Genomic DNA, 25,989 nt, shown 5'->3' on the forward strand with positions numbered 1-25,989 from the left:
AACGCGGCGTGTCATCGCACGCGCCCCCCCCCCCCCCCCCCCCCGACGACCGTCATCTCCTTTTAATAACCCTTACTACTTATTTAGTGAGAAGTTATTTCTCCATCTAATGCCTTCACGATTAAGATGGGAGCAAGAGACTACAAGGGGCAAAAATATTATTAAAGACATAACCTGTGATGTGTGTCAATGTCGCTCGCTGCCGAGACAGCCAACGCGGTTATATGAGCTGATTAGGATGAATGATGGACGGCTGATCTGGCGCTCGAAACGCGGCATCGTGTTATTAAAATAAAATTTTATAAATCTCCATGTGACAATTCCTTTTTTATTAATTTCTCCAAAGCAGAAATTAGCCTGTCTTTCCAGCCACGAGCATAAATAAGGCGGGCTGCGGCTCGCTGGCGTACTGATATCATTAATTTTTTAATATAAAAAGCCGTCTGATGTGAAGCCGGCGTTTAAACGACACCAATTAATTCTCGTGCTTAAGAAAGTCTAAACAAACTTCAAAACTAATTGCAGATAGTCCTTGACCGGCCTGGAGGGCTTTCATCCTACTGGTGGATTTGCATGTTGATGGAGAAGCGCGTTTTCGCGTCTGACGCTGTTTTTTTTTCGTAACGCCTCAGATCAGGCTGCTTGGAAGAACTCTAGAGTGTGTGGATTCTGGTCAACCATGGCAAGAGGAGACACTGGAGCTCTCCTTTGTGTATACTTCTTACTGTAGGCTTTGAGGTTGAATCAAGTCATGTAGCTGGCCCCTCCTCTCCCTCTGTCCATTCACAAAAAGCCTTCTATTCTGTTCATTCAAAGAACGTCTTGCGTCTTGTACAATGGCGGCCGGTGCTTAATACATTGGGGGGGGGGGGCAGAAGACTAACACCAAACCCCTCGTAACCCCCCCCCAGGAACAGGCACGGGCGACCACAATCCCCCCTCCTCGCCACCTGCGGGAGACAGACGGGAATGCAGCGATCGAGAACCCCCCCCCCCCAGGCAATCAGGGCATTACCTTTGGAGTCAGGGGGAATGAAGAGCCAAGCCCTTGAGCCGTTGATTCTCCTCCCAGGTGAACAGGAATTGTGTCCTGAGACCTGATTGGAGTATTAAGACTCCCTGGCCAATCGGGTCACAGGAACTGCTTTCTGATTGGTCAGGAGGAGAATCAGGTAGACAATAGCGAATATTAATTCGCTATTGTCACACAACTGGATTGTGGACGGGACGGCGGCGATCAGGCCATTACCTTTGGAGCCAGGGGTGAATGAGTGAATGAAGAGCTGAGCAATTGATTCTACTCACAGGTGAGCAGGAAGTGTGTCCTGAGACATGATTGGCCAGGGAGTCCAAAGACTCCTTGGCCAAACCGGTCACAGGAACTGTTTCCTGATTGGCCAGGAGGAGAATCAGGGAGACGATACCGAAGATTAATTTGCTATTGTCACACAACTGGGTGGGCTCGGGGCGCCCCCAGCCCACCCTTTTATGAAGCCAATTACAGTTAGGCTCTAATCATCTGCTTCACATTTTTTTTAAAGACCCCATTGAAATCCATGCTGCCCTGCATATAGATTGGGGGTCAGGTGCATGGATTAGGGGGGCCGCGCCCCTGAGCCCCTAATGTATGGGCTGCCACTGGTCCTGTACCTGTTAATCTGCAGTCTTCTCTTCTCTAAGTCCATTTAAAGTGCTGAATTTATACAGCTTGCCTGAGTTTTCGGAAAGCAGGTGTGGGGAGATGAAGTTACACTCTGCAGAGCTCAGTGAGAGCTGATTGGAGGGAAGGGACACACCCCCTTTACACAACACACAGGAACAGAGCTGAGACAGTCAATCGCAGGCTGTGTGATGGAGATCCCTCCCCTGTCACCATTTTTCTCTTGGTGTCAGGAAAACTTGTCAGAAGCAATTCATGCTGAAATAACACTGTGGGGTTGATTTACTAAAACTGGAGAGTGTAAAATATGGTGCAGCTCTGCATATAAACCAATCAGCTTTCAGGTTTTATTGTCAAAGCTGACGTTAGAAGCTGATTGGCTACCATGCACAATTGCACCAGATTTTGCACTCTCCAGTTTTAGTAAATCAACCCCGTAGTGCTTTGGATTGAGACAAGTACACACTATAGAAGGATATGTTTTGTTCATATTTCATGTCTGAGGTTTACAACCACTTTTTTGCATTTTACAGATTTTTGGGAAGTTTTTTTTCAGGAAAGGAAACCAAAAAGTCACAACTTTGAGGATCCTTCAGGCACATAAAGACACTGAACCAGGGGCAGACTGACCATTGGGCCACTCGGGCACTGCCCGAGGGCCCCATGCCACTAGGGGCCCCATCAGGGTTGCCAGCCTCAATAAAACCAGGGACAGTATGTAAAAATTTGTGTTTTTTTTTTTTTTTTACATCTGTCTTTGAAATGTGCCTTACCGACATCCTTTTGGCCTAAAAATCCCGAGATTATAGCTGCCCCACCCCTCCAGTACCTTCTCAGCCAATAGATTAGAAACATGTGTGTGTATACTGTGTGATTGTATACTGTGTGTGTGTGTGTTTGTGTATACTGCGTGGCCCCATAATCTCTGATTGCCTGGGGGCCCCATAACCTCCTATTGCCCGGGGGCCCATATGAGTTGTCAGTCCGCCCCTGCACTGAACCATCCTAGCAGCTTCATTGACTCCATTTCCCACAATCCCCTGCTGCGTGATCCTGGAACTGAACACAATCCTGAAATCTGTAGTCACATCATTTTCCCGCGGGGGGGGGGGGGGGGTAAAGATGCCGAATCCTTATAAAGACTTCTTCCTTTTTTTTTCTTTTTTAAATACCCAATTTTTTGCGAACCTGGACTTGTGAAAAGTAAGCCAAGGGTATTTCCAGGGAGGAATCTTCAAACCCAGACAAGACAAGCATTTCCAAATCAGCAATGTTATTAAAAATAAATAAATAATAAATAAAAAAAAAGCGATCGGCTCTGGCAGTACAACCCGGCGTAAAGTCGAGACTAGGCGATGCGGTGAAAGTATAACGGAAGGTGATATTTATATGTATAAACCGGCCCAGAACTAGAAGAGCGAGACAGAAAGGAGCATTGTGTGCGATGGTGAATGCATGCAGCTCGCTTTTCCAGGAAAATTAATGAAAGGCATTGTCACAGGCGGAATCGTATTGTGAAGCATGCTAGAATGCAAAGGCGCATTCTGCTCTGCGCTGAGGCTGATGGAATCCTCCTGGGCAATGGGACCTGACCCCCGCCCTCCCCATCTCCCCCATCTCCCAGGATAACTCCCAAACAAAACACTTTACCACCGTCCCCATTCCTCACTCAGCTGGACACGCGCGTCCACCCATAAATCTCCCCAGACAAGGTATTAGAACTTATCCAAAAGCTACAATATATTTATTTTAGTATTTGGGTTTAAGGAGGAACCCCGGGCACACATATACTTCTAATTTAAAATGGCCGAAAATACTTAGAGTATACATATGGACAGATCATAGGTTTTTTGTGCTTATTTACACACACACACATGTATATATATATATATATATATATATATATATATATATATATGTGTGTGTGTGTGTGTGTGCTTTTTTTTCCATATCTATATCTATTTATATATTATAAACACTGGTGTGGTTACACGTGGTCTGCGGGTTGTGAGGCCAGTTGGATGTACTGCTAAATTCCCTGAAACGCCTTTGGAAACGGCTTATGCTAGAGAGAAATGAACATTTAAATCAAGGGCAATAGCTCTGGTGGACATTCCTGCAGTCAGCATGCCAATTGCACGTTCCCTCCAAACTTGTGACATCTGTGCTATTGTGCTGTGTGATAAAACTGCACATTTAAGCCCTTGTACACACGGTCGGAGATTCCGACGGAATGTGCCCGATCGGACCGTTTTGTCGGATATTCCGACTGTGTGTGGTCTCCATCAGACTGTTTCCGTCTGAGTATTCCGACAGACCAAGTTTTCCAACTTGTTGGTAAAATTTTCAGACAAAATGCTCCGATCGGACATACTCCGATCATGTGTAGAGAATTCCGATCGGACAAAGTGCCACGCATGCTCAGATCAAATTCCTACCCCAAAGCTATTGGCTACTAGCCTGAACGTAGTCCCGTCGTAACGAAATAACGTCATCACGTTCTGAACATCGGATTTTCTGTCAACTTTGTCCGACCGTGTGTATGCAACAGTTTCAGACAAAATCCGATGGACAAAATCCGACGGACAAAATCCGACGGATTTGGTTGTCGGAATGTCCGACCGTGTGTACAAGGGCTTAGAGAGGCCTTTTATTGTGGCCAGCCTAATGCCCCATACACACGTTCCGATTATCGTAAGACCGATCGTTCACATTTTGTTGTATACAACTAAGATTGAATACAACAGTGCAAAATGTGTGTAAGACTTTTGTCGTACGATTCTGGAAAAATCTTCCGTCGTGCGTAGCTACGTATTTTAAATGATGTCAAAAACGTGTGACCTGTGTGTCCTTCTGGTTTATTTTCATGTTTCCGATCATGCGTGGTGTTTGTCTAATGACTTTTATCGGACGCATACTGTACTGACTACACGACTGTCGTACGATGGGCTGTCATCCGACCAAAGTTTTCCTGTTTGTTCCTTCGGATTTAGTTGGACGGACTGTCGTGATCGGCTGTCGAAAGCTGCGTACTAACGATCAGATTATCGAACGATCTGTCCGAAAGCGACTTTTGTGGTCCAATAATCGGAACATGTGTACGGGGCATAAGGCACACATGCGCAATAATCATGCTGTGTAATCAGCATCTTAATATGTCTCACCTGTGAGATGGATGGATTATCTTGGCAAAGGAGAAGTGCTCACTAAGGCTTGATTCACAACTATGCAGTTTTAGTGCTTTATGCATTTTGCAGATTTGCACAACAGCCCATTCAACATGGTTTCCTATGGAACACGTTCTGTAGAGCAAATCTGCAAAATGCAAAATGCACTAAAAATGCCATAGATGTGAATCAAGCCTAATGCCGCATACACACGACCGGACTTTTTGACAGCAAAGGAATGTGTCCGTCGGACAATTTGATGGTGTGTGGGCTCCATCGGACCTTTGTTTGCCAAAAATCCAGTGGACTTTAGAAATAGAACATGTTTTAAATTTTCCTGCCGGAACTCCACCGGACCGAGAAATCCGTTCGTGTGTATGCTAGTCCGATGGACAAAAACCGACGCTAGGGCAGCTATTGGCTACTGGCTATGAACTTCCTTATGCTAGTTTGGTCGTACGTCATCACGTTCGAATCCGTCGGACTTTGGTGGGATTGTGTGTGTCCAAGTCCGTTCATTCAGAAAGTCAGTCGGAACTCCGCCAAAAGTCCGTCAGGAAGACTGTCGGATCTAGTCCGTCGAAAAAAGTCCAGTCGTGTGTACGTGGCATTAAGCAGGCCATACATGGGTCGAATTTCGAAAGAATTTTCTTTCGAAAATTTTATCTAAGAATTTTCATTCGTATTTCGCACCATTAGTGGAGCTGCAGCAACAGCTGGTTTTCGTGCGGCCATCGAATTTGAGTAATCGGACATGCTGGAATTTTTTTTTTAAAACAAACGATTTTCTAATCAATGATGGGAGAATCGTGTGAGAAATGTAATCGGAAAAGAGATGCGCATGTGCAAGAAAAGAAAATTCCCGGAAAGAAAAGAAGATTCCTAGGCACACATTTTTTTTAGGTGGCAACAGGAGGTGAAATTGAAGGCTTGGTTGGCCAAATTTTCTAAATCAATGGTGGCGCCATCAGATCACAAAACGCACAAATTTTCTGATTTTCAAAAGAAAATTATTTCGAAATTCGACCCGTGTATGGCCAGCCTTAAGGCCCGTACACACGATCGGACTTTTTGAAAACAAACATGCAAATTTGCTGTTTTAAGGCAACATCCGACCGTGTGTACGCTCCATCGGACAAACTTTTTTGGTTTCCATCAGACTTTTGTTGGCTGTGCGAACGGACAAACTTTTCGACAACATAAGTCCGATGGAGCAAAGTCCGATCGCGTGTACAGAAAACCATGAGAGTTTACAAACACGCATGCTCACAACCAATGCAAAAGATCAGACAACAATACAGAAGTTGACCAAAGGTGGCGGTAAAGAGCAGAAAAACCATGTTATTTGGTGAAAGTTGCCTGAAAAAGTCCTGCCGTGTGTATGCAATACAAGTTCACAGCCAACGCCCTTTGTACAAAAGTCCACGGGAAAGTTTGTATAAAGTCCGATTGTGTGTATGAGGCTTTACACAGATTTGTGAACAATATTTGAGAGAAATAGGCCTTTTGTGTACATAGAAAAGGTCGTAGATTTTTGAGTTCAGCTCATGAAAAATGGGGCAAACACAAAAGTGTTGTGTTTATAACTTTGCTCAGTGTGTGTATATATATATATATATATATATATATATATATATATATATATATATATATATATATATATATTTTTTATATATATATATATATATATTATCTATCTATCTATCTATATTTGTTTTATATATATATATATATATATATATATATATATATATAATAATAATATAATTGTATATATATTAATAATCCCTGGCAATGCCTCAGTGCACTTTTCCCTGCAGAAGGACAGCGCCATCTTGTTTCCGGAATCATCCCACGTCAGCAGCACTTTTCACCCTGACAGAAATGCTGGGACCTTTGACGACACATGTAAATCCTGGTGCCTGAGCACTATATGTCTGACACAGATCAGCCCCTGCGGCAGCCTTTCACTTTGTGAATTGCTACAAAGTTACAATGTGCTGTCTGAGTGATCTCTAGGGAAGAGGAATGCTCCTCCTGAGTGCAGCAGACTGATGACATCTCAGCCTGGGTAAAGTCACAGGACACATGCTGAAGGAAAGCATTTTAAGGATCTAAGGTTGCTGGGAAATTAGAATGCTGTTGTATATGGTTGTAACGTAAAAATATTCAAGCAGATTTGTTAAAAAAAAAAAAAAAAAAATAATGGTTTCCCCTTACTTTTCACAATAATAATATTCATGTGATAAGATCATGAATGTTTTACCAAACCGCATCCTCTGCTGAACTTTGGTTTAACATATAAAAATGACGCTTTTTATTGGCGGGATCACTTTAACGAACATTAAACGTAAATTTAAAAAATAAAAGTGTTTTTCCCGCGGTCTGCGTTTGCTTCCATTCAAAAATCCTGGCTGCTGCATTTGCTGTGATGAGAACATGGATAATTTCTTCTTTGTTTATATAAATATGACATAAAGCTGATTACAGGAGGAAATAACTGCATAAATCCTGCAAATGACACGCTAATGTCACACGTGAGATTTGTTTTTTGTTTTTTTTCACACTTACAGTCGATTCTTTATTTAAAGCCGGCCGTATGGCTTTCTGGGAATACGTGTCACAATATACAGTAAGCATTGCTATTGTTAGTGATAAATAAGCTGCCGTATCCCAAAGCTCAGGTGTCAGTTTATTCTGTGTAATGCTGTAGAGAAGCACTTAGAATATTCTGAAACAAGATTCTATATTCATTTCCTCTTGTCCTTGAGCAGTTTTTAAGAAGTCTTTAATAATAAGCATTAAATCACACAATTAGACTTTGTTACATAGTGATATATGTGATTTATATTGGTATATATAAAAAAAAAATTTGCTAATTTTTCTATTTTTGTTTTCAATGCATCTCTTGCTTATATGTTTACACCATCTATTTTTGTTTTGACCGTTTTATGATCAGATGTTTTAGCATTTGAGAAATATTTTTATGTCGATTTGTTGTGTGTTGATTGCTCTTACTTTTTGTGTTAGGTGTTTAATTTGATACACGCCTATAAATTGCTTGTATTGTGAGCATTTCAATTGTTGTGAACTTGCACGTGTGAAACGCGTCAACTGATCATCAATGCCATCTTGTCTGGCTCATGACAATGAAGAAATTTCTATAGCATCTTTTGGATTCAAGTGTGCGATCGATCTTTTCTTCTTTTTTTAATGCAGCGGGAATAGGGCTCCGGTGGCCAAAGAAAATAAATCACGAACAGGTACACGATTTCGCGCTTAAGGATGCCCTGCCACAGTATATGTAAATGGGGCGGTCCTGAAGCGGTTTATGATGTAATATTGTATAGCGAGCCGTGTTCATCTCTGCCCGGAGTTCGGCTTTAAACTAAGCAAAGAAACAAATTACAGCCTTGTGACCGACAAAATCGAAGCTGCCCGGTAGGAGCGAACAAAACGTTTCCTGCTCCACTCTTCTGCCACTTTCCTAAGTTAATAAAAACAAAGAAATTCTGCCGAGTTAAATATGGAGGAATTTGGGATTGTCAGCACGTGATATGGTAAGCAATCACCAGATGTGCTTCGGTATAATTGCATTATATGCATGACAATGTTTCACACGTGTTTTCGCTTTAATACAATTCGGCATATACAAGCCCGACGCATTGAGGATAGAAGAGCGCATTTTTCTGTAATCAAGCTGATAACAGATCAAATAGGATTCACGCAGTATCAGACCGACTGAGACAATTGGAATGATGGGCTCATTTTCTATGTTGTGTTCGTTGGAGATGGATTATTCCACTAAAAAGGATTAATAAATTATTGCAAAAGAGCCAAATAAATGGGAAACGACGACAGCGAATCACATGTTGATTTATCTTAATGTATCAGTGATCTGTAGAAAGGCTGCGCCGCAGCCACCTTCATTCCTTAAAGGGACAGCGGAGAGAGATGGTTCATATTTTATTTTCAATTTTCTTCCTTTTTTTTTTTTTATTAATTTTTTCAAATATAAAACTCTAATTAAAACATAGTTTATTTTTTTTCATCAAGGGAATAAGATGAATTAGATAAACTGAAAGATTTTATATTAACAGGTGAGTAAAAAAACGTAATTTTTTTGTAAAATAGACCCGAATAAGAGAGAGATCAGTTGACTTGGGGGACAGCCAGGGCAGCTGTTAGAAAACATGGGGCCCCATACAGCCTACCTGGCAGCCCCCCCCCCCCCCTCCGAAATTCAAAAAAACAAAATTCACTAAAAAATACACTAAAACCAGTAGCAGTGGACACAAACACAACAGAGAACCTGTGTGAATTGGACCTTTCTTAATTGTTTTTTACATTCCTTAAAACCGTTTTTTATCTTTTTTTTTTTTATTGCATTTTTAAAAATGATTTAACTTTACAATTTTTTAAAATGATTTATTACAATTTTAAAAATGGGGAGGGGAACTCACTACAAGAACAATGCCCTGTGTCTGTGTCTCTCCCTGCAGCAGCTTAAAGAAAGTGGGAGGGAGAGAAACTTGGCTTTCAGCTGCTGCAAAGAGACGCACAGGGCATCCTCCTGTAATTGCCCCTCCACCTGACCACACTGATTCCCTCTGCTGTTTGGGCCCCCTGTGTGCTCGGGCCCCCTACAGGAGGATTGGTGGTTCCCCTCTATCAACGGCTCTGGGGACAGCTCCCCTCCCTCTTGCCTAGCAGACGTGTATAAGTGACACCAGGCAAGCACATGCAGCCATGGGTGCGCAGGCTCTCTGGGATCTGCCTTTTCCCCCGCAGACTTAAGCTGGCCATACACCATACAATTTTCTAGCTCAATTTTCTTTAGATTTACCTTCAGCTATGTAGCATAAGGGCCTGCCTGATTGCATACAAACTGAAAGTGTTTAGGTTTGACCTCATATTATAATATGAGGTCAAACTTAAACACTTTCAATTTGTATGGTTTTGGCAAATCTAAAGGAAAGTTGTACAAGAAAATTGTATAATATATGGCCAGCCTTACAAACACATAAGCTCAATTTGCAAGATCTGCATGCGTGCTTGTTGGCGACCTGTGTATAACTGACTAACCCAGACAGCACCATCTCTGCTAGGCAAGAGCACATAAGCAGTACTCCACTGTATTTTTAACAGCTCAGTTTTGCAAAGGACTGCCTGCATGCTTGCTGAAAACCTGACAACCTCAACCCTACTGCTACTGAACAAATTCAGAAGCTGATTGTGAGGCGGGTCTTCTCACCCAACAGGCTCATGACTAAAAAAACAAACAAAAAAAAAACTCCAATACCAATAGTGGTAATAATAATGGTTTGACCAGTTTGGTGTGAAGGAACTTGAGTGTCCTGTACAGAGCCCTGACCTCAACCCTACTGAACCCCGTTGCTGATTGTGAGCAAGGGCCTTCTCATCCAACATCAGTCACGTCCTTGCATTCTCATGACTAAAAAAAAGGAAAAACTCTACCATTAATAGTAACTCTGAATGTAACCGAAAACAAAGAAAACAGTACCACTCGAATGCTCCCCAAACCTGTATCAGTTGGATCAGTATGTGAATAGACTAGTGCAAAGTAGATCGGCTTATTAGGCTCTAGTAGACTTCAACAAAATGGTGGTTGTCTCCACATTGTCTCTGTGTGGAGACGGCCACCATTTTGTTGAACTCTGCATGTAAAGCACGCATCTATGAATCCAGGAAAGGCTCATCTTGCTCCAAACAGATAAACTATATGAGTCAATGTATGTGGACCACACTCCAGACATTGTTAATACTACAATACACAATGAAATTTTAGACAATTTTGCTCTTTCAACCTTGTGGTAACAGTTTGGTGAAGACCATTCTCTGTCCCATCATGACAGGACAGGAGGAACTTAAGTGGCTTTATCCTCAACACAATCGAACACCTTTAGGATGAATTGGAAAGCCAGTTATGAACCAGGTCTTCTCATTCTGATGAGTTTGGTATGGACTTGAGTGTCCTGCACAGAGCCCTGACCTCAACCCTACTGCACACCTTTGGGATGAAGTTGGATGCCGATTATAAGCTGGGCCTTCTCACCCAAAGTAGGTTCTGTCCTTGCAGGATCATGACTAAAAAAATTCAGCCAGCAAAAGTCAGATGTGAGCTTTTGGTCAGAAATTCTGACCATGTGTACGTTCCATGAATTCCAGCCAGCCAAAGATTGAGAGCAGGTTCTCTATTTTTCGGTCAGAAAAAGTTCCAATCGGAAATTCCTGATCGTCTGTACAAATTCCGACGTGCAAAATTCCTACGCATGCTCGGAAACAATTTGACGCATGCTCGGAAGCATTAAACTTAATTTTCCCAGCTAGTTGTAGTGTTGTACGTCACCACGTTCTTGATGGCCGAAAGTTCAGATAACTTTTGTGTGACTGTATGTATGCAAGCCAAGCTTGAGCGGAATCCCGTCGGAAAAAACATCCAAGTTTTTTCCAATAGTAAAATCCACTCGTGTGTACGGGGCATAAGAGTCCAAGAAAGGGTCATCATGCTCCAAACTGATACACTACATCAGCCAATGTATATAGACACCCCTCCAAATTATTAAGTTCAGGTGTTTGCAGTAAAGGGTACTGCTAATACTACACCATACATAATCATTTTAGAGACAATTGTGCTCTTTCAATCTTCGTCTGTACAAATTCCGACGTGCAAAATTCCTACGCATGCTCGGAAAAAATTTGACGCATGCTCGAAAGCATTGAACTTCGTTTTCTCGGCTTGTTGTAGTGTTGTACATCACCGCATCGGCAGCACAGTGGTGTAGTGGGTAGCACTCTCACCTAGCAGTAAGAAGGGTCACTGGTTCGAATCCCAACCACGAAACTACCTGCCTGGAGTTTGCATGTTCTCCCTGTGCCTGTGCCTGTGTGGTGTTCCTCTGGGTAGTCCAGTTTCCTCCCACAATCCAAAGACATGCAGGTAGGTTAATTGGCCCTAGTATATGAATGGAGACCTTAGATTGTGGGCTTCTTGAGGGTAGGGACCAATGTGAGTGTGCAATTTACAGGGATAGGGACAATTGTAGACACTCACTCAGGTTGAACTGGATGGACTGGTGTCTTTATTCAACCTTACTAACTATGAAACTGCATTCTTGACGGTCGAAAGTTCAGAGAACCTTTGTGTGACCGTGTGTATGCAAGCCAAGCTTGCGCGGAATTCCATCGGAAAAACCATCCAAGTTTTTTCCGACGGAAAATCCACTTGTGTGTACGGGGCATAAGAGTCCAAGAAAGGGTCATCATGCTCCAAACTGATACACTATATCAGCCAATGTATATAGACACCCCTCCAAATTATTGAGTTCAGGTGTTTGCAGTGAAGGGTACTGCTAATACTACACCATACATAAACATTGTAGACAATTGTGCTCTTCCAACCTTATGGTAACATTTTGGAGAAGACGAAGAAAGTATTGTTAAAACTACAACATGTAAAGATATTTTAGACAATTTTGCTCTTCCAACCTTATGGTAACATTTTGGAGAAGACGAAGAAAGTATTGTTAAAACTACAACATGTAAAGATATTTTAGACAAGTTTGCTCTTCCAACCTTATAGTAACATTTTGGAGAAGACGAAGAAAGTATTGTTAAAACTACAACACGTAAAGACATTTTAGACAATTTTGCTCTTCCAACCTTGTAGTAACAGTTTGGTAAAGACCATTCTCTGTTCTACCATGACTGTGCCTCTGTGTAGAAAAGTCAACTCCATAAAGACATGTTTTGATAAATTTGGTGTGGTGGAACTTAAGTGGCCTTGACCTCACCACTATTAAACACGTTTAGAATGAATTGGAAAGCTTGTTCTGAGCCAGGTCTTCTCATTCTACATCAGAACCAAACCTCACAAATGGGGAACATTCCCACAAACATCGTCCAAAATCTTGTGGAAAGCCTTCTCAGAAGAGTGGAGGATGTTTTAAGCCGCGTACACACGGGCGGACTGTCTGGCCAACTAAGTCCGTCAGACAATCCAACGGACAGTCCGTCCTACTTTTGCATGAACGGACTTGACCACACACGATGAACAGACAGTCTGTTGAAAGCTTGCGCGATGACGTGTACAGCACGTACGACGGGACTAGAAATAGGACGTCCAATACACAGCAATGCAACCTTCCGCCGTGTAAATCCTTTCTGAGCATGCGCCATACTTAGTCCGTCCAACTAGCCTACTCACGAGCGGACTGTCCTCTGAAACCAAAGTTGGACGGACAATATTACGGAAATTCCGAAATACTTAGTCCGCCAGACTGCACGCTGAAAAAGTCCGCTGAAGCCCACACACGAGCGGACTGTCCGCTGAAATGTGTTTCGGCGGACTAAGTTGGACAGACAGTCCGCCCGTGTGTACGCGGCTTTAGACACAAAGAAAGGGGAGGGGTGGCTACTCCATATTAACGCTCAACAAATTCAAATATGTGTGATGGTCAGGGGTCCACGAATGTTCGGAGATATTGTATATTTGGATAGAAACTACCTTTTCACGTCCTTGGAATTGACAGATACACTTTAGGACCTGCTCAATGTATGTGCGACAGTGGTTAAAGAGATAAATCAGCCGGTCATTTTGCATCTGGGATGCTGATTTAAAATTAATTCCAATGGCAAATACCCAGATCTGAACTATCGGTTTTGTCTGGAAACATTTTTTTTCCCTTTAATTATCGTTTTCCTGACCAGCTAAGGTTGATGAGAAAAGGAACTTTGCTGCTACAAAACCACACCGCGGATCAGCATCAAACGCCAACTGCGAGACACATCCAGGAAACTCACATCAACTACCACATGCACCGAAAACACAGCAAATCCCAATTAACACCCAAAGCTCCAAACGGAAAGCTTAAAGGGGAAATTGCCATAGACGTTCTTGTTTTCACTCACAGCATGGAACATTCTGAGCTTCTTATAACTGAGAAAATAATAATATTTAAATTCAGGAAAATATAACACTTTTATATAATGTATCTGCTCTGGGTCATTGTAATGGAAGTACAGCACTGATTATATTATCATTTTATTGTATGTGCATTTAAACTAAATGGGCAAAGTGCTTGGTTCTCTTGATATCCCACTCCACCTTCCACTAATACTTACCTTCCCCATCCCATGTTGTTCTCTTCATACCTGTCACAAACCTAACGCTGGCCATAAACTAGCAGATTTCCGAACAAAATATTCGTATAAATATTCATATAAACATTTGCATGAAAATTCTCATCAGTTTGAAAGTACTTGTTTACTTCAAAGTACAATGTTTTTTCAGTTTTATAGTGAAAGACTTTCCCAAATAAAACCCATATTTACTGTTGGGGCTCAATTACATTTGCTTCAAAATGTGGCATTGGATGCATTTTTTAAAGCACTCTGAATGCCAATCAAAGCTCCTGTCACTAATTAAAATGGGTACCTTACAGTCATGTTCACACGTTGTGTTTGTTTTACTTAAAAATTGATAACCCATGCCACTTTCTTGGTGCTTCAAAGTGTCTCCAAAGCCTCCATAGAAGTCTATAACAACGCTCACTAACAGCACCTGCAGCATCTGAGGGGCATTTATTCAGCGGTAGCTTTGCTTTGTTTTGGAGGTATTGAAGGTAAGAGATATCCCAGGATGCACTAGGAAACCAGCAAGGGAACCAGAAAAAAACACCATCAATCGGTAGTCAATTACAGTTCATGTGTTTATATTTTAGGAGTGTCTGGTGCAGACGTCACATCTGGTGTGCAGCGTGGAACAGCAGGAAGGTGAGTGGGGGGCTGGCCCAAGTGGAGAGCAACTAGCAGGTGGTACATCTGTAGGAACGCTTTAGCAGGAAAGGTGAGAGGGGCGGGATAGATAGGGCTGGGCAGAGAAGGATCAGAAGAGCTAGGGGACCAAAGCAGGAGAAACTAGCAGATGTAGCATGTGAGCAGCATGGGAGCAATATAGCGGGAGGTGGGTGGGGACTGGAGAAAGAGGAGGATCAGCAAACCAGAGGATCAGCAGTATTTTGGGTTACTTACTGATTGGGGGGATCAGCAGAGCTGGTGGTTACTTACTGAGTGGGCGATCAGCAGAGCTGGTGGTTACTTACTAAGTGGGGGATCAGCAGAGCTGGGGATTACTTACTGAGTGGGGGATCAGCATAGCTGGTGGTTACTTACTAAGTGGGGGATCAGCAGAGCTGGTGGTTACTTACTAAGTGGGGGATCAGCAGAGCTGGTGGTTACTTACTAAGTGGGGGATCAGCAGAGCTGGGGATTACTTACTGAGTGGGGGATCAGCATAGCTGGTGGTTACTTACTGAATGGGGGATCAGCAGAGCTGTTGGTTACTTACTAAGTGGGGGATTAGCAGAGCTAGGGATTACTTACTGAGTGGGGGATCAGCAGAGCCGGTGGTTACTTACTGAGTGGGACATCAGAGAACTGGGGTACTACTGAGCCAGGGATCTGCTGAATAGGGGTACTAATGAGCTGGGGATCGGCTGAGTGAGGGTACTAACGATCTGGGGATCTTCTGAATAGGGGTACCAATGAGCTGGGGTTATTACTGAGTTGGGGGGTACTACTGAGCCTTATTAAAACAAATAGAAAATCAACACACACAGGGCACTTTGCAAGCTTCATTAAAACTTAAAAAAAGCATAACAGAAGCATCAAAAACACTTCAAAAAGCATGTTGAAGTGGTAGGCTCTTTAAGGTGTATTAAAATCAAAGGAAATGTAAATGAGGCCTTCAAGAAAACTTTCCATCCTGCTCCTTCAAATCTTCGCGTCACTCCAGACGAAAAAACATAGGTCCAATTGACTACATTAACAATTAGAAAACGAACGTATGAACGTTCTTAAAATTTCTAATTTCAAATGAAGTTCTAGTGTATGGTCAGCTTTAGTCACAAGCCCTGTGTACATTCTGTGTCAGAGCTTACACTAGGCTAATGAACCTCCCCCTCCCCCCGAGGCGTTTTACAACGCCGTATGTGCGAATTAGTCCTCAATGGAGGGGAAAAAGTGCACTCAAGGGAACCTGTCACTTTTAACCTGAATCATCTAAAATCAATAAAGCTGCTGCGCCACTTTTCTGGCGTCAATCCCACCGGTTTATATATTGCGCCAAATTCATGAAGCTTCTGTAACACTTTTGGCTCTGATGGCAACTCGTGCACCAAACTCAGGTAGTCACAAAATGCAACACTTTTTACATTGTATCACATTGAAAGTGAAGCTAATTAAAGTGTTTGTAAAGGTTTATTTTTTATTTTTTTTGTTTTTTTTAAATAACAAACATGTCATACTTACCTCCACTGTGCAGTTAGTTTTTCACAGAGTGTCCCCGAACAATAACTTCTGGGGTCCCTTGGCAACTCTTGTGGCTCCTCCTCTTATCAGATAGCACCCTAGAAGAAGCACTCTCCCGGGAGGGGCAGTTACTTTGCGGGCGCGCTCCCGAGTCCAGCATTTGCATCCATAGACGCGAATGCCGGATTCGGCCCAGCCACGCCCCCCCCTGCACCCGCATCATTGGATTTGATTGACAGCAGCAGGAGCCAATGGCTGTGCTGCTATTAATCTATCCAATCGACAGCCGAGACAACGGGCAAAGGAAGAGCGCGTCTCCGCCACGTGAAAATAAAGGGCTCAGGTAAGTAAAATGGGGGGGGGGGGGGGGGCAGTTACTGCCAGGTGTTTTTTCACCTCAATGCATAGGATTAAGGTGAAAAAACACAAAGGTTTACAACCCCTTTAGGAACAACTCTTATCTAGACATGTGCACACTGAAATATTTTGTTTTGGAATTTAGTTTTCGTATGAAAAATACATTTATTAAGTTACTCCCGAAATTCGTTTTTATTTATTTTGTGTCGTTAAAAAAATGCATTCGTCCGAAAATCCAAAATAATTGAGGTCGAATCTGTCATTGAAGGCTTATGGTGTCTGTCGAATGTTCTAAGAACATTAGACGGAATAGCTTGTAGGCGGAAGATTAGACGGAGCAGCTAAACTGTACGACGCCGCAATCATACATTTCCGGTTGAATGTTCCGCCTACAAGCTACAGTAGAATTCCAATGTTGTATGACACTAGTAATAATTATATTTATTAATCAGTCAACCAACATTAGAATTCTTCTATAGCCTATGGGCGGAGCATTTGACCATAAATGTCCACTTGGAGCGACTGCTTCATCTAATCTTCATGTCGAATCTTTTCTCTCTATGTCGAATAATCTTGGACTAATAGAGTTAGGTTAGGCACATTCGACCTTTTTTGCTATTGTCTCTATAATGTTGAATCTTTTCTCTCTATGTCAAATCTTTTCTCTCTATGTCGAATCTTTTCTATTTCAAATCATTTCTCTCTATGTCAAATCTTTTCTCTCTATGTCGAATAATCTTGGACTAATAGAGTTAGGTTAGGCCAGTGTTTCTCAACTCCAGTCCTCAAGGCGCCCCAACAGGTCATGTTTTCAGGCTCTCCATTATTTTGCACAGGTGATTAGATCAGTTTCGCTGCCTTAGTAATTACCACAGCCGTTTCATCTGAGGGAAATCCTGAAAACATGACCTGTTGGTGTGCCCTGAGGACTGGAGTTGAGAAACACTGGGTTAGGCACATTCGACCTTTTTTGCTATTGTCTCTATGATGTCAAATCTTTTCTCTCTATGTCAAATCTTTTCTATGTTGAATCTTTTCTCTCTATGTCCAATCTTTTCTATGTCAAATCTTTTCTCTCTGTCGAATCTTTTCTATGTTGAATCTTTTCTATGTTGAATCTTTTCTATGTCAAATCTTTTCTATGTCGAATCTTTTCTATGTTGAATCTTTTCTATGTCAAATCTTTTCTATGTCGAATCTTTTCTATGTCGAATCTTTTCTATGTCGAATCTTTTCTATGTCAAATCTTTTCTATGTCAAATCTTTTCTATGTTGAATCTTTTCTCTCTATGTCGAATAATCTTGAACTAATAGAGTTAGGTTAGGCACATTCAACCTTTTTTGCTATTGTCAATATAATGTTGAATCTTTTCTCTCTATGTAGAATAATCCTGGACTAATAGAGCTAAGGTTAGGCACATTTGACCACAGGTTCGATGGACACAGATCGCTATTGTCAGCGTCATGTCGAATCTCATATCTATATCAAACTGTTGTTACAACGAAAATGAAAATAAAGCATTTGTTTATGTCGGGTCTTTCGGTTTTCAGATTCTGCGTGTTCGTTATCGTTTGTTAAAACGATAACGAAAATACCCGAAATTTGGACGAAATGCATTCGGATAAAAATGAATGCACATGTCTACTCTTATCTAGGGTACAGAGAGAAAAACTGGCTCAGCCAGATTTTGCAGAAGTGTCTCGTTCATTATAAAAGCGGTGCAGCATCAGCCAAATTCAAGTACAAGTTCTAGACGGGTAGATGAATTTGGCGCATTCTTCACCAAGTTTAGAATACATGAAAGACACTTTCGCAAAATCTGCCTGCACCAGTCTTTATGAATTCCAGAGACTGTGTACTTTGTATTTTTCATAAGTTCTAGAAGAGCTTGTATACGAAGGCTCCATACACACTGGCGTTTTTTTAGAAGCCCCCCCCCCCCCCCCCCCAAAAAAAAAAAACTAGAAAAAATGCTAGATGAAAAACACTGATAATAGTGTTTTTATCTTCTACTAGCGTTTTAGTAGCTTTTAGGACCTTTTAGGAGTGTCAGGCCGCGTACACACGCGCGGACTGTTTGCCCAACCTTGTTCGGCAAACAGTTTGTCAAACAGTCCGCTCAAAATTTGCATGAGCGGACTTGCCCACACACGAGCGGACTGTTTGACGAACAAGGTTGGGCAAACAGTTCGCTCAACTTTTGAAATGAACGGACTCGCCCACGTAATGAGGAAGCAAATCCGCCCATTTCGAGCGCGTGTACAGGTAGGCGGGGCCCGCGAAGGAGACGTCGCGGGCTCCGCCGCCTGGAATGGGCTTAAAGGGGAACCCCAACGCCGAAAAAAATCGGCGTGGGGGTTCCCCCCAAGTCCACACCAGACCCTTGTCCGAGCACGCTACCCGGCCGGCCAGGAAAGGGGGGCGAGCGAGCGCGCCCCCCCCCTCCTGAGCCGTACCAGGCCGCGTGCCCTCAACATGGGGGGGTGCCTTGGGGAAGGGGGGGGCCGCGCGGCCCCCCCACCCCAAAGCACCTTGTCCCCATGTTGATGAGGACAAGGGCCTCTTCCCGACAACCCTGGCCGTTGGTTGTCGGGGTCTGCGGGCGGGGGGCTTATCGGAATCCGGGAGCCCCCTTTAAGAAGGGGGCCCCCGGATACCGGCCCCCCACCCTATGTGAATGAGTATGGGGTACAATGTACCCCTACCCATTCACCTGTGAAATAAAGTACAAATAAAAACACAACACAGGGGGAAAAAATATTTTATTGCACAGCCGGGGGTCTTCCGTCTTCGGGGGTCTTCTCGCCGGACTCCTCCGCTATGTGTGTGTAGCTCTTTTGCCAGCGGAGGAGTCCGGCTTTCTTCCTCCCCGCCGCCGGCCTCTTCTCCCGACTTCGGGGGTCTTGTCCCCCTCTTCGGTTCTTCTGCCGGGCCACCGCGCCTGGTCCGGTGGCCCGGTCTTCTGTCGCCGTCTTCCGTTCTTCTGTCGCCGCCTTCGGTTCTTCTGCCGGGCCACCGCGCCTTCTTGTAGCTCTTTTACAGGCGGTGGCCCGGTCTTCTGTCGCCGTCGCCGCCTTCCGTTCGTGTTCTTCTTCTTGTTCTTCTTGTTCTTCTCCAGGCGATGTTGACACGTCGCTCCCTCCGGCCGGAATGCCAGAGCCGCCCTGCGCTGTGACTTATATAGTGACAATGGGGCGGGGTCACATGGTATATGTCACATGGGTTGATGTCACATGGTGACCCCGCCCCCTTACGATGTCATAGTCCCCATGTGACATCAACCCATGTGACCAACCCATGTGACATATACCATGTGACCCCGCCCCATTGTCACTATATAAGTGACCGCACAGCGCGTCCCCGGCATTCCGGCCGGAGAGCTCGTCGAGTCAACATCGCCTGGAGAAGAACAAGAAGAACAAGAAGAAGAACAAGAACGGAAGGCGGCGACGGCGACAGAAGACCGGGCCACCGCCTGTAAAAGAGCTACAAGAAGGCGCGGTGGCCCGGCAGAAGAACAGAAGGCGGCGACAGAAGAACGGAAGACGGCGACAGAAGACCGGGCCACCGGACCAGGCGCGGTGGCCCGGCAGAAGAACCGAAGAGGGGGACAAGACCCCCGAAGTCGGGAGAAGAGGCCGGCGGCGGGGAGGAAGAAAGCCGGACTCCTCCGCTGGCAAAAGAGCTACACACACATAGCGGAGTCCGGCGAGAAGACCCCCGAAGACGGAAGACCCCCGGCTGTGCAATAAAATATTTTTTCCCCTGTGTTGTGTTTTTATTTGTACTTTATTTCACAGGTGAATGGGTAGGGGTACATTGTACCCCATACTCATTCACATAGGGTGGGGGGCCGGTATCCGGGGGCCCCCTTCTTAAAGGGGGCTCCCGGATTCCGATAAGCCCCCCGCCCGCAGACCCCGACAACCAACGGCCAGGGTTGTCGGGAAGAGGCCCTTGTCCTCATCAACATGGGGACAAGGTGCTTTGGGGTGGGGGGGGCCGCGCGGCCCCCCCCTTCCCCAAGGCACCCCCCATGTTGAGGGCACGCGGCCTGGTACGGCTCAGGAGGGGGGGCGCGCTCGCTCGCCCCCCTTTCCTGGCCGGCCGGGTAGCGTGCTCGGACAAGGGTCTGGTGTGGACTTGGGGGGAACCCCCACGCCGATTTTTTTCGGCGTTGGGGTTCCCCTTTAAGCCCATTCCAGGCGGCGGAGCCCGCGACGTCTCCTTCGCGGGCCCCGCCTACCTGTACACGCGCTCGAAATGGGCGGACTTTCCGAGCGGGAACAGTCCGCTCATTTCGAAAGTACAGCGGACAAGCCCACACACGGGCGGACTGTTCGCTCAAACACAGTTTCAGCGGACAGTTTTTCGGAATTTCCGAAAGACTTTGTCCGTCCAACTGTCCGCTGAAACTGTCCGCTGAAAGCCCACACACGAGCGGACTGTCCGCCCAAACACTGTTCAGCGGACAAGGTTGGGCGAACAGTCCGCCCGTGTGTACGTGGCCTTAGCGTTTTATTTGTGTTTTTACAGTACATGAAGAAAAATAACTGCTCAAAAAAAGCTAGTAGAAGCATTTAGCATTTTTTTTTCTGCTAGGAGAACGCTCCCAAAAACTCTATAAAAAAAAAAAAAAAAAAAAAGAAGAAAATTCTGCTCCTAGGCGCCTAAGCTCAAAATTTTTTTATATAGCCTAAAGTAGATGTGTAGGGGCACATAGGATAATACTATTTAGGTTCTAGGAGCAGAAAAAATGCTAATAGCATCTTTTAGGAGCTTAAAGAAAGGCTGCATGGAGCCTAAGGACTGGTTCACACCATAGAAATGCAATCCGGATGCGTTCCAGATGCTTTTCTGCATGCACATTTTTTACGCATTTTTTCCCCTCTAATTTCTTAAAGGGGTCAAACCCTCATGTTTTATTCACCTTAATCCTATGCACTACGTATTAACGTGACATAAGGAATATAACAGAACAAAATTATGTATTTTATGAATGAAAACAAACCAAAACGAAACAAAATTTTCCGTTGTGCACAAGTCTACTGAGCACTAATCTGCATGCTTACATCCTGATCATAAATACCCCCACCCCTCTCAGCACACATCTTTGCTCCCCTGTCCCCCAAATCCCTCCAGTTTAAATGCCCCCCCCCAAAAAAAATTCACCCCTCCAAATCCTCTATCCCTAAAATTTCCACATCTTTCCCACATCTCCCCCCCCCACTTCAAATTCCCCCCTTCCAGCACAAGTTCCCCCTAAATCCCCCCCTCCTAGCACACATTTTCTTTCCTCCACCCATCTCCTAACAAAAATGCCCCTAAATCACCACTGTTAGCACCCCCTAGATTCCCTTCCTAGAACAATGCTTACCCCCTGCCAATCTCCAAATTCCCCCTTCCAACACAAATCCCCTCCCCCAATGTCTTTGTGGCACCCCCCACCTCACAAAATACCACAGTAATCAGGGAAACTTTCCCTCCTGCCCACCCCTTGTCCCAGCCCTGCATTCACTATAAATGAACCCCTGTAATATTCAATGAGGTGTCTATTAAAGCGCAGTTACGGCTTTAATAACCTTGTTCTTCTAGGGGAAACCCTAACCCTAACCCCAATCCTAACCCCTAACCCCTAAACCTAACCCTTTTTTTGTCTCCTTGTATTATTGCTAACAAAATTAAAATAACATTATACAATGATCTAGATAGATTATTGAAAGATATACATTCATTACTGTAATGTTTCTTTCCTTCGTTTGTGGCTGTTTCCATCATTTTTTTTTTGTAAATTTGTATTTATTAACAGTTTTCAACACATGTAATACAAAACATAACCCATTTTTCTGCCATAAAGTAAAAGCATCGTTCTAATAAAGGTAAAAAGCTCTACTTGTGTCACATTTATTATGACACGTTTTGTTTTTCTTAAATATCATATTTTTTGGTAAAATCCACTAAATCAATTCTTGACTGATCTACATTTTCTATGACAGTTCCCCCTTAATAGCAATCCTTAGCAGCCACTTTGTCTCCAACTTCCGTTGCTCCTTTTCTTAATTGAAGTCAAATTTCTCTTTCCACCAGAAAATGTGAAACTTTAAACGTATTTAATCCATGCCACCTGCAATCAGGTCTTTCCACGGCCGGACAACAAATAATCGGCAAAAGGATCAATGGTAATTACACCGGGTACTGTCTGGAAAGATCTTTCCTACCTTGTTTTGGGGGAGGTCGTCAGCCATTCTTCATGTTTTTCGAATGTTATCAAGTAAGCTGCAATTTCCTGAAAAAAAAGTAGAAAAAGAAGACAAAGTTACAATAATAAAGTATACAGGCAACATTGTTAACTGGAATGTACTTTGCAAAGAAATCAAGTAGGTTATCACAATAAGGACACCAAGTGATGTCACCACTGCAAAACGATTTGTGATGTCACTGCCCTGTGTTATAGTGTGGTGTCACACCTATAAAACATCTACAGAGCGATGATGTCATTCCTATAAAACAGGGGTCTCCAAACTTTCTAAACAAAGGGCCAGTTTACTGTTCTTCACACTATAGGTGGGCCAGATGGTGGCCAGTGGAAATAGAACACGCCCTAGCATCAGTGGAAGTAAACAATGCCTCTAGCTTGGAAGTCACTAGTCAGTGGTAATAAAAAAAAGAAAATAACAGGAGGTCTGTAGGAGGAGGAATACTGTAGTTTTCCATCATTGGTATTAGTTGGAGTAATAGCGCCCCGTCACTGGTTTCAATGGGAGGAATAGTGCCCCATTATTGGTATCAATTGGAGGAATAGTGCCCCATTATCTGTATTGAGAGGAATAGTGCCACATCATTGGTATTAGTTGGAGGAATAGTGCCCCATCACTGGTATCAATGAAAGGAATAGTGCCCTTACATTGGTAGTAGTTGGAAGAATAGTGGCCCATCATTGGTGTCAGTCCCAGGAATTATACTCCACTATTGGTGCCCAGTGGGAGGGATAGTCCCTTGTATCAGTGGGAGGAATAGTGCCCCATCTATGGTATCTATGGGAGAAATAGTGCCCCATCATTAGCATTAGTTGGAGGAATAGTGGCCCATAAATGGTGTCAGTGTCAAGAATTATACCCCACTGTTGGTGTCCAGTGGGAGGAATAGTGCCTTATATCAGTGGGAGGAATAGTGCCCCATCTATGATATCTATGGGAGAAAAAGTGCATCATCATTGGCATTAGTTGGAGGAATAGTGGCCCATCAATGGTGTCACAGGCAGGAATTATGCCCTATTTTTGGTGTCCAGTGGGAGGAATAGTGCCACATCATTGGTATTAGTTGGAGGAATAGTGCCCCATCACTGGTATCAATGAAACTAATGTCCTTACATTGGTAGTAGTTGGAGGAATAGTGGCCCGTCATTGGTGCCAGTATCAGGAATTATGCCTCACTGTTAGTGTCCAGTGGGATAGTGCACCATTATTGGTATCAATGGAAGGAATAATGCCCCATCATTGATATCAATGGAAGGAATAGTGCCCCATCATTGGCATTAGTTGGAGTAATAGTGGCCAATCAATGGTGTCAGTCTCAGGAATTATACCCCACTGCCTTGTATCAGTGGGGGGAATAGTGCCCCATCTATGGTATCTGTAGGAGAAATAGTGCCCCATCATTGGCATTAGTTGGAGGAATAGTGGCCCATCAATAGTGTCACGGGCAGGAATTATGCCCCATTGTTGGTTTCCAGTGGGAGGAATAGTGTCTTGTAGGGCTTCAAGGGCTGGGTAAAAACGAGCAAATGGCCTGCATCTGGGCCACAGGACAGAGTTTGGACTCCACTGCTATAAAATATAACATATTTGCATACCTGGGAACATTTGTAAATCAGTGGGCCTGAGAATGAGGGTGGTACAGGGGACTGAATAAAGGACCTCAACATCTGCCAGGGAATGAAGACAGCTTCTCCTCCTTCCTGTCTTTGGTCATTAGACATGTCACATGACAAGGCAAGACAAGTAGAAAAGCAGTCAGTTCTCAGTCCCCAGTGGTTGCATGTAATGGGAACCAGGACTGTTCTTAGTGGGAGCCCCCTCTCCCGGCACTTTTCCACCCACACTAGAATGCCATTGGAGGGAGAAGAGAATGATGCATGAATCACAGTAAAGAGTTTATTCCAATAAACAAATGAGTTAATACAGGGGTGGATACTACGTATTCAAAAATAAAATAGTAATAATACTAGCCAATGATGCTGTCACTAGATGGATTGACATAAAATAATACCCATACAAGGGTTAAAATGAGATGAATACTTGGCTAACGTGTTTCGAGGGGTTTCCTCTTCATCAGAGCCTTGGTCTGAGAGACAACTGCATGGGTGGTATAACTCTAGTTGAGTGGTGTAACCATATGAGTGAAATATCCTCATATGGTTACACCGCTCAACTAGAGTTATGCCACCCATGCAGTTGTCTCTTTATTATAACATGCAGACCAAGGCTCTGATGAAGAGGAAAACCCTTGAAACGCGTTAGCCAAGTATTCATCTCATTTTAACACTTGCATGGGTATTATTTTATGGCAATCTATTTAGTGACAACATTGTCATCAGCTAGTATTATTACTATTTTAATTTTGAATACGTAATATCCACCCTGTATTAACTCATTTGTTTATTGCAATAAACTTTTTACTATGATTCATGCATCAGACCACGCGCCTCCCTTTCTTTTTTTTTACATAGCATTTCAGACTTCCCCTAGCTGGCCTAGGCAGCGGGGTATTCATGATCACTTTGCTACCAGGAAATGCTACCATTTGTGCTAAGGCCCTCCGTACTAGCGCAGGAGAATATCTTTTCTACTTATACCTTTACCTCCCGATGAAAGTCTGCAAGCACAATTTTGTTTTAAAGGCCACCTGCACCGATAAAATGTGGTGGTGGCCATATTGGGCTACCATAGATAATTCTGATTCATACCATATTGGGCTACCATAGATAATTCTGATTCATACCATATTGGGCTACCATAGATAATTCTGATTCATACCATATTGGGCTACCATAGATAATTCTGATTCATACCATATTGGGCTACCATAGATAATTCTGATTCATACCATATTGGGCTACCATAGATAATTCTGATTCATACCATATTGGGCTACCATAGATAATTCTAAATCATACCATATTGGGCTACCATAGATAATTCTGATTCATACCATATTGGGCTACCATAGATAATTCTGATTCATACCATATTGGGCTACCATAGATAATTCTGATTCATACCATATTGGGCTACCATAGATAATTCTGATTCATACCCTATTGGGCTACCATAGATAATTCTGATTCATACCATATTGAGGTACCATAGATAATTCTAAATCATACCATATTGGGCTACCATAGATAATTCTGATTCATACCATATTGGGCTACCATAGATAATTCTGATTAATACCCTATTAGGCTACCATAG

At 43.5% G+C, this 25,989-nt stretch overlaps 1 protein-coding gene across 12 annotated transcripts in view; it reads right to left on the reverse strand.

Annotated features, from left to right (window-relative positions):
• CAMTA1 (calmodulin binding transcription activator 1) overlaps positions 1–25,989 on the reverse strand; it is a 2,106,456-nt gene that overhangs the window by 1,551,789 nt on the left and 528,678 nt on the right. For all 12 annotated transcript variants that reach the window (XM_077458256.1, XM_077458247.1, XM_077458246.1 and 9 more), the window contains exon 3: positions 22,735–22,802. In XM_077458256.1, coding sequence (XP_077314382.1) covers positions 22,735–22,802 — 68 coding nt within the window. The remainder of the gene's footprint in view (positions 1–22,734; positions 22,803–25,989) is intronic.

This window comes from Lithobates pipiens, unplaced genomic scaffold (assembly GCF_037356315.1).
Source record: "Lithobates pipiens isolate NorthernLeopardFrog02 unplaced genomic scaffold, aLitPip1_a1.2 Scaffold_27, whole genome shotgun sequence".
Lineage (NCBI taxonomy): Eukaryota > Metazoa > Chordata > Amphibia > Anura > Ranidae > Lithobates > Lithobates pipiens.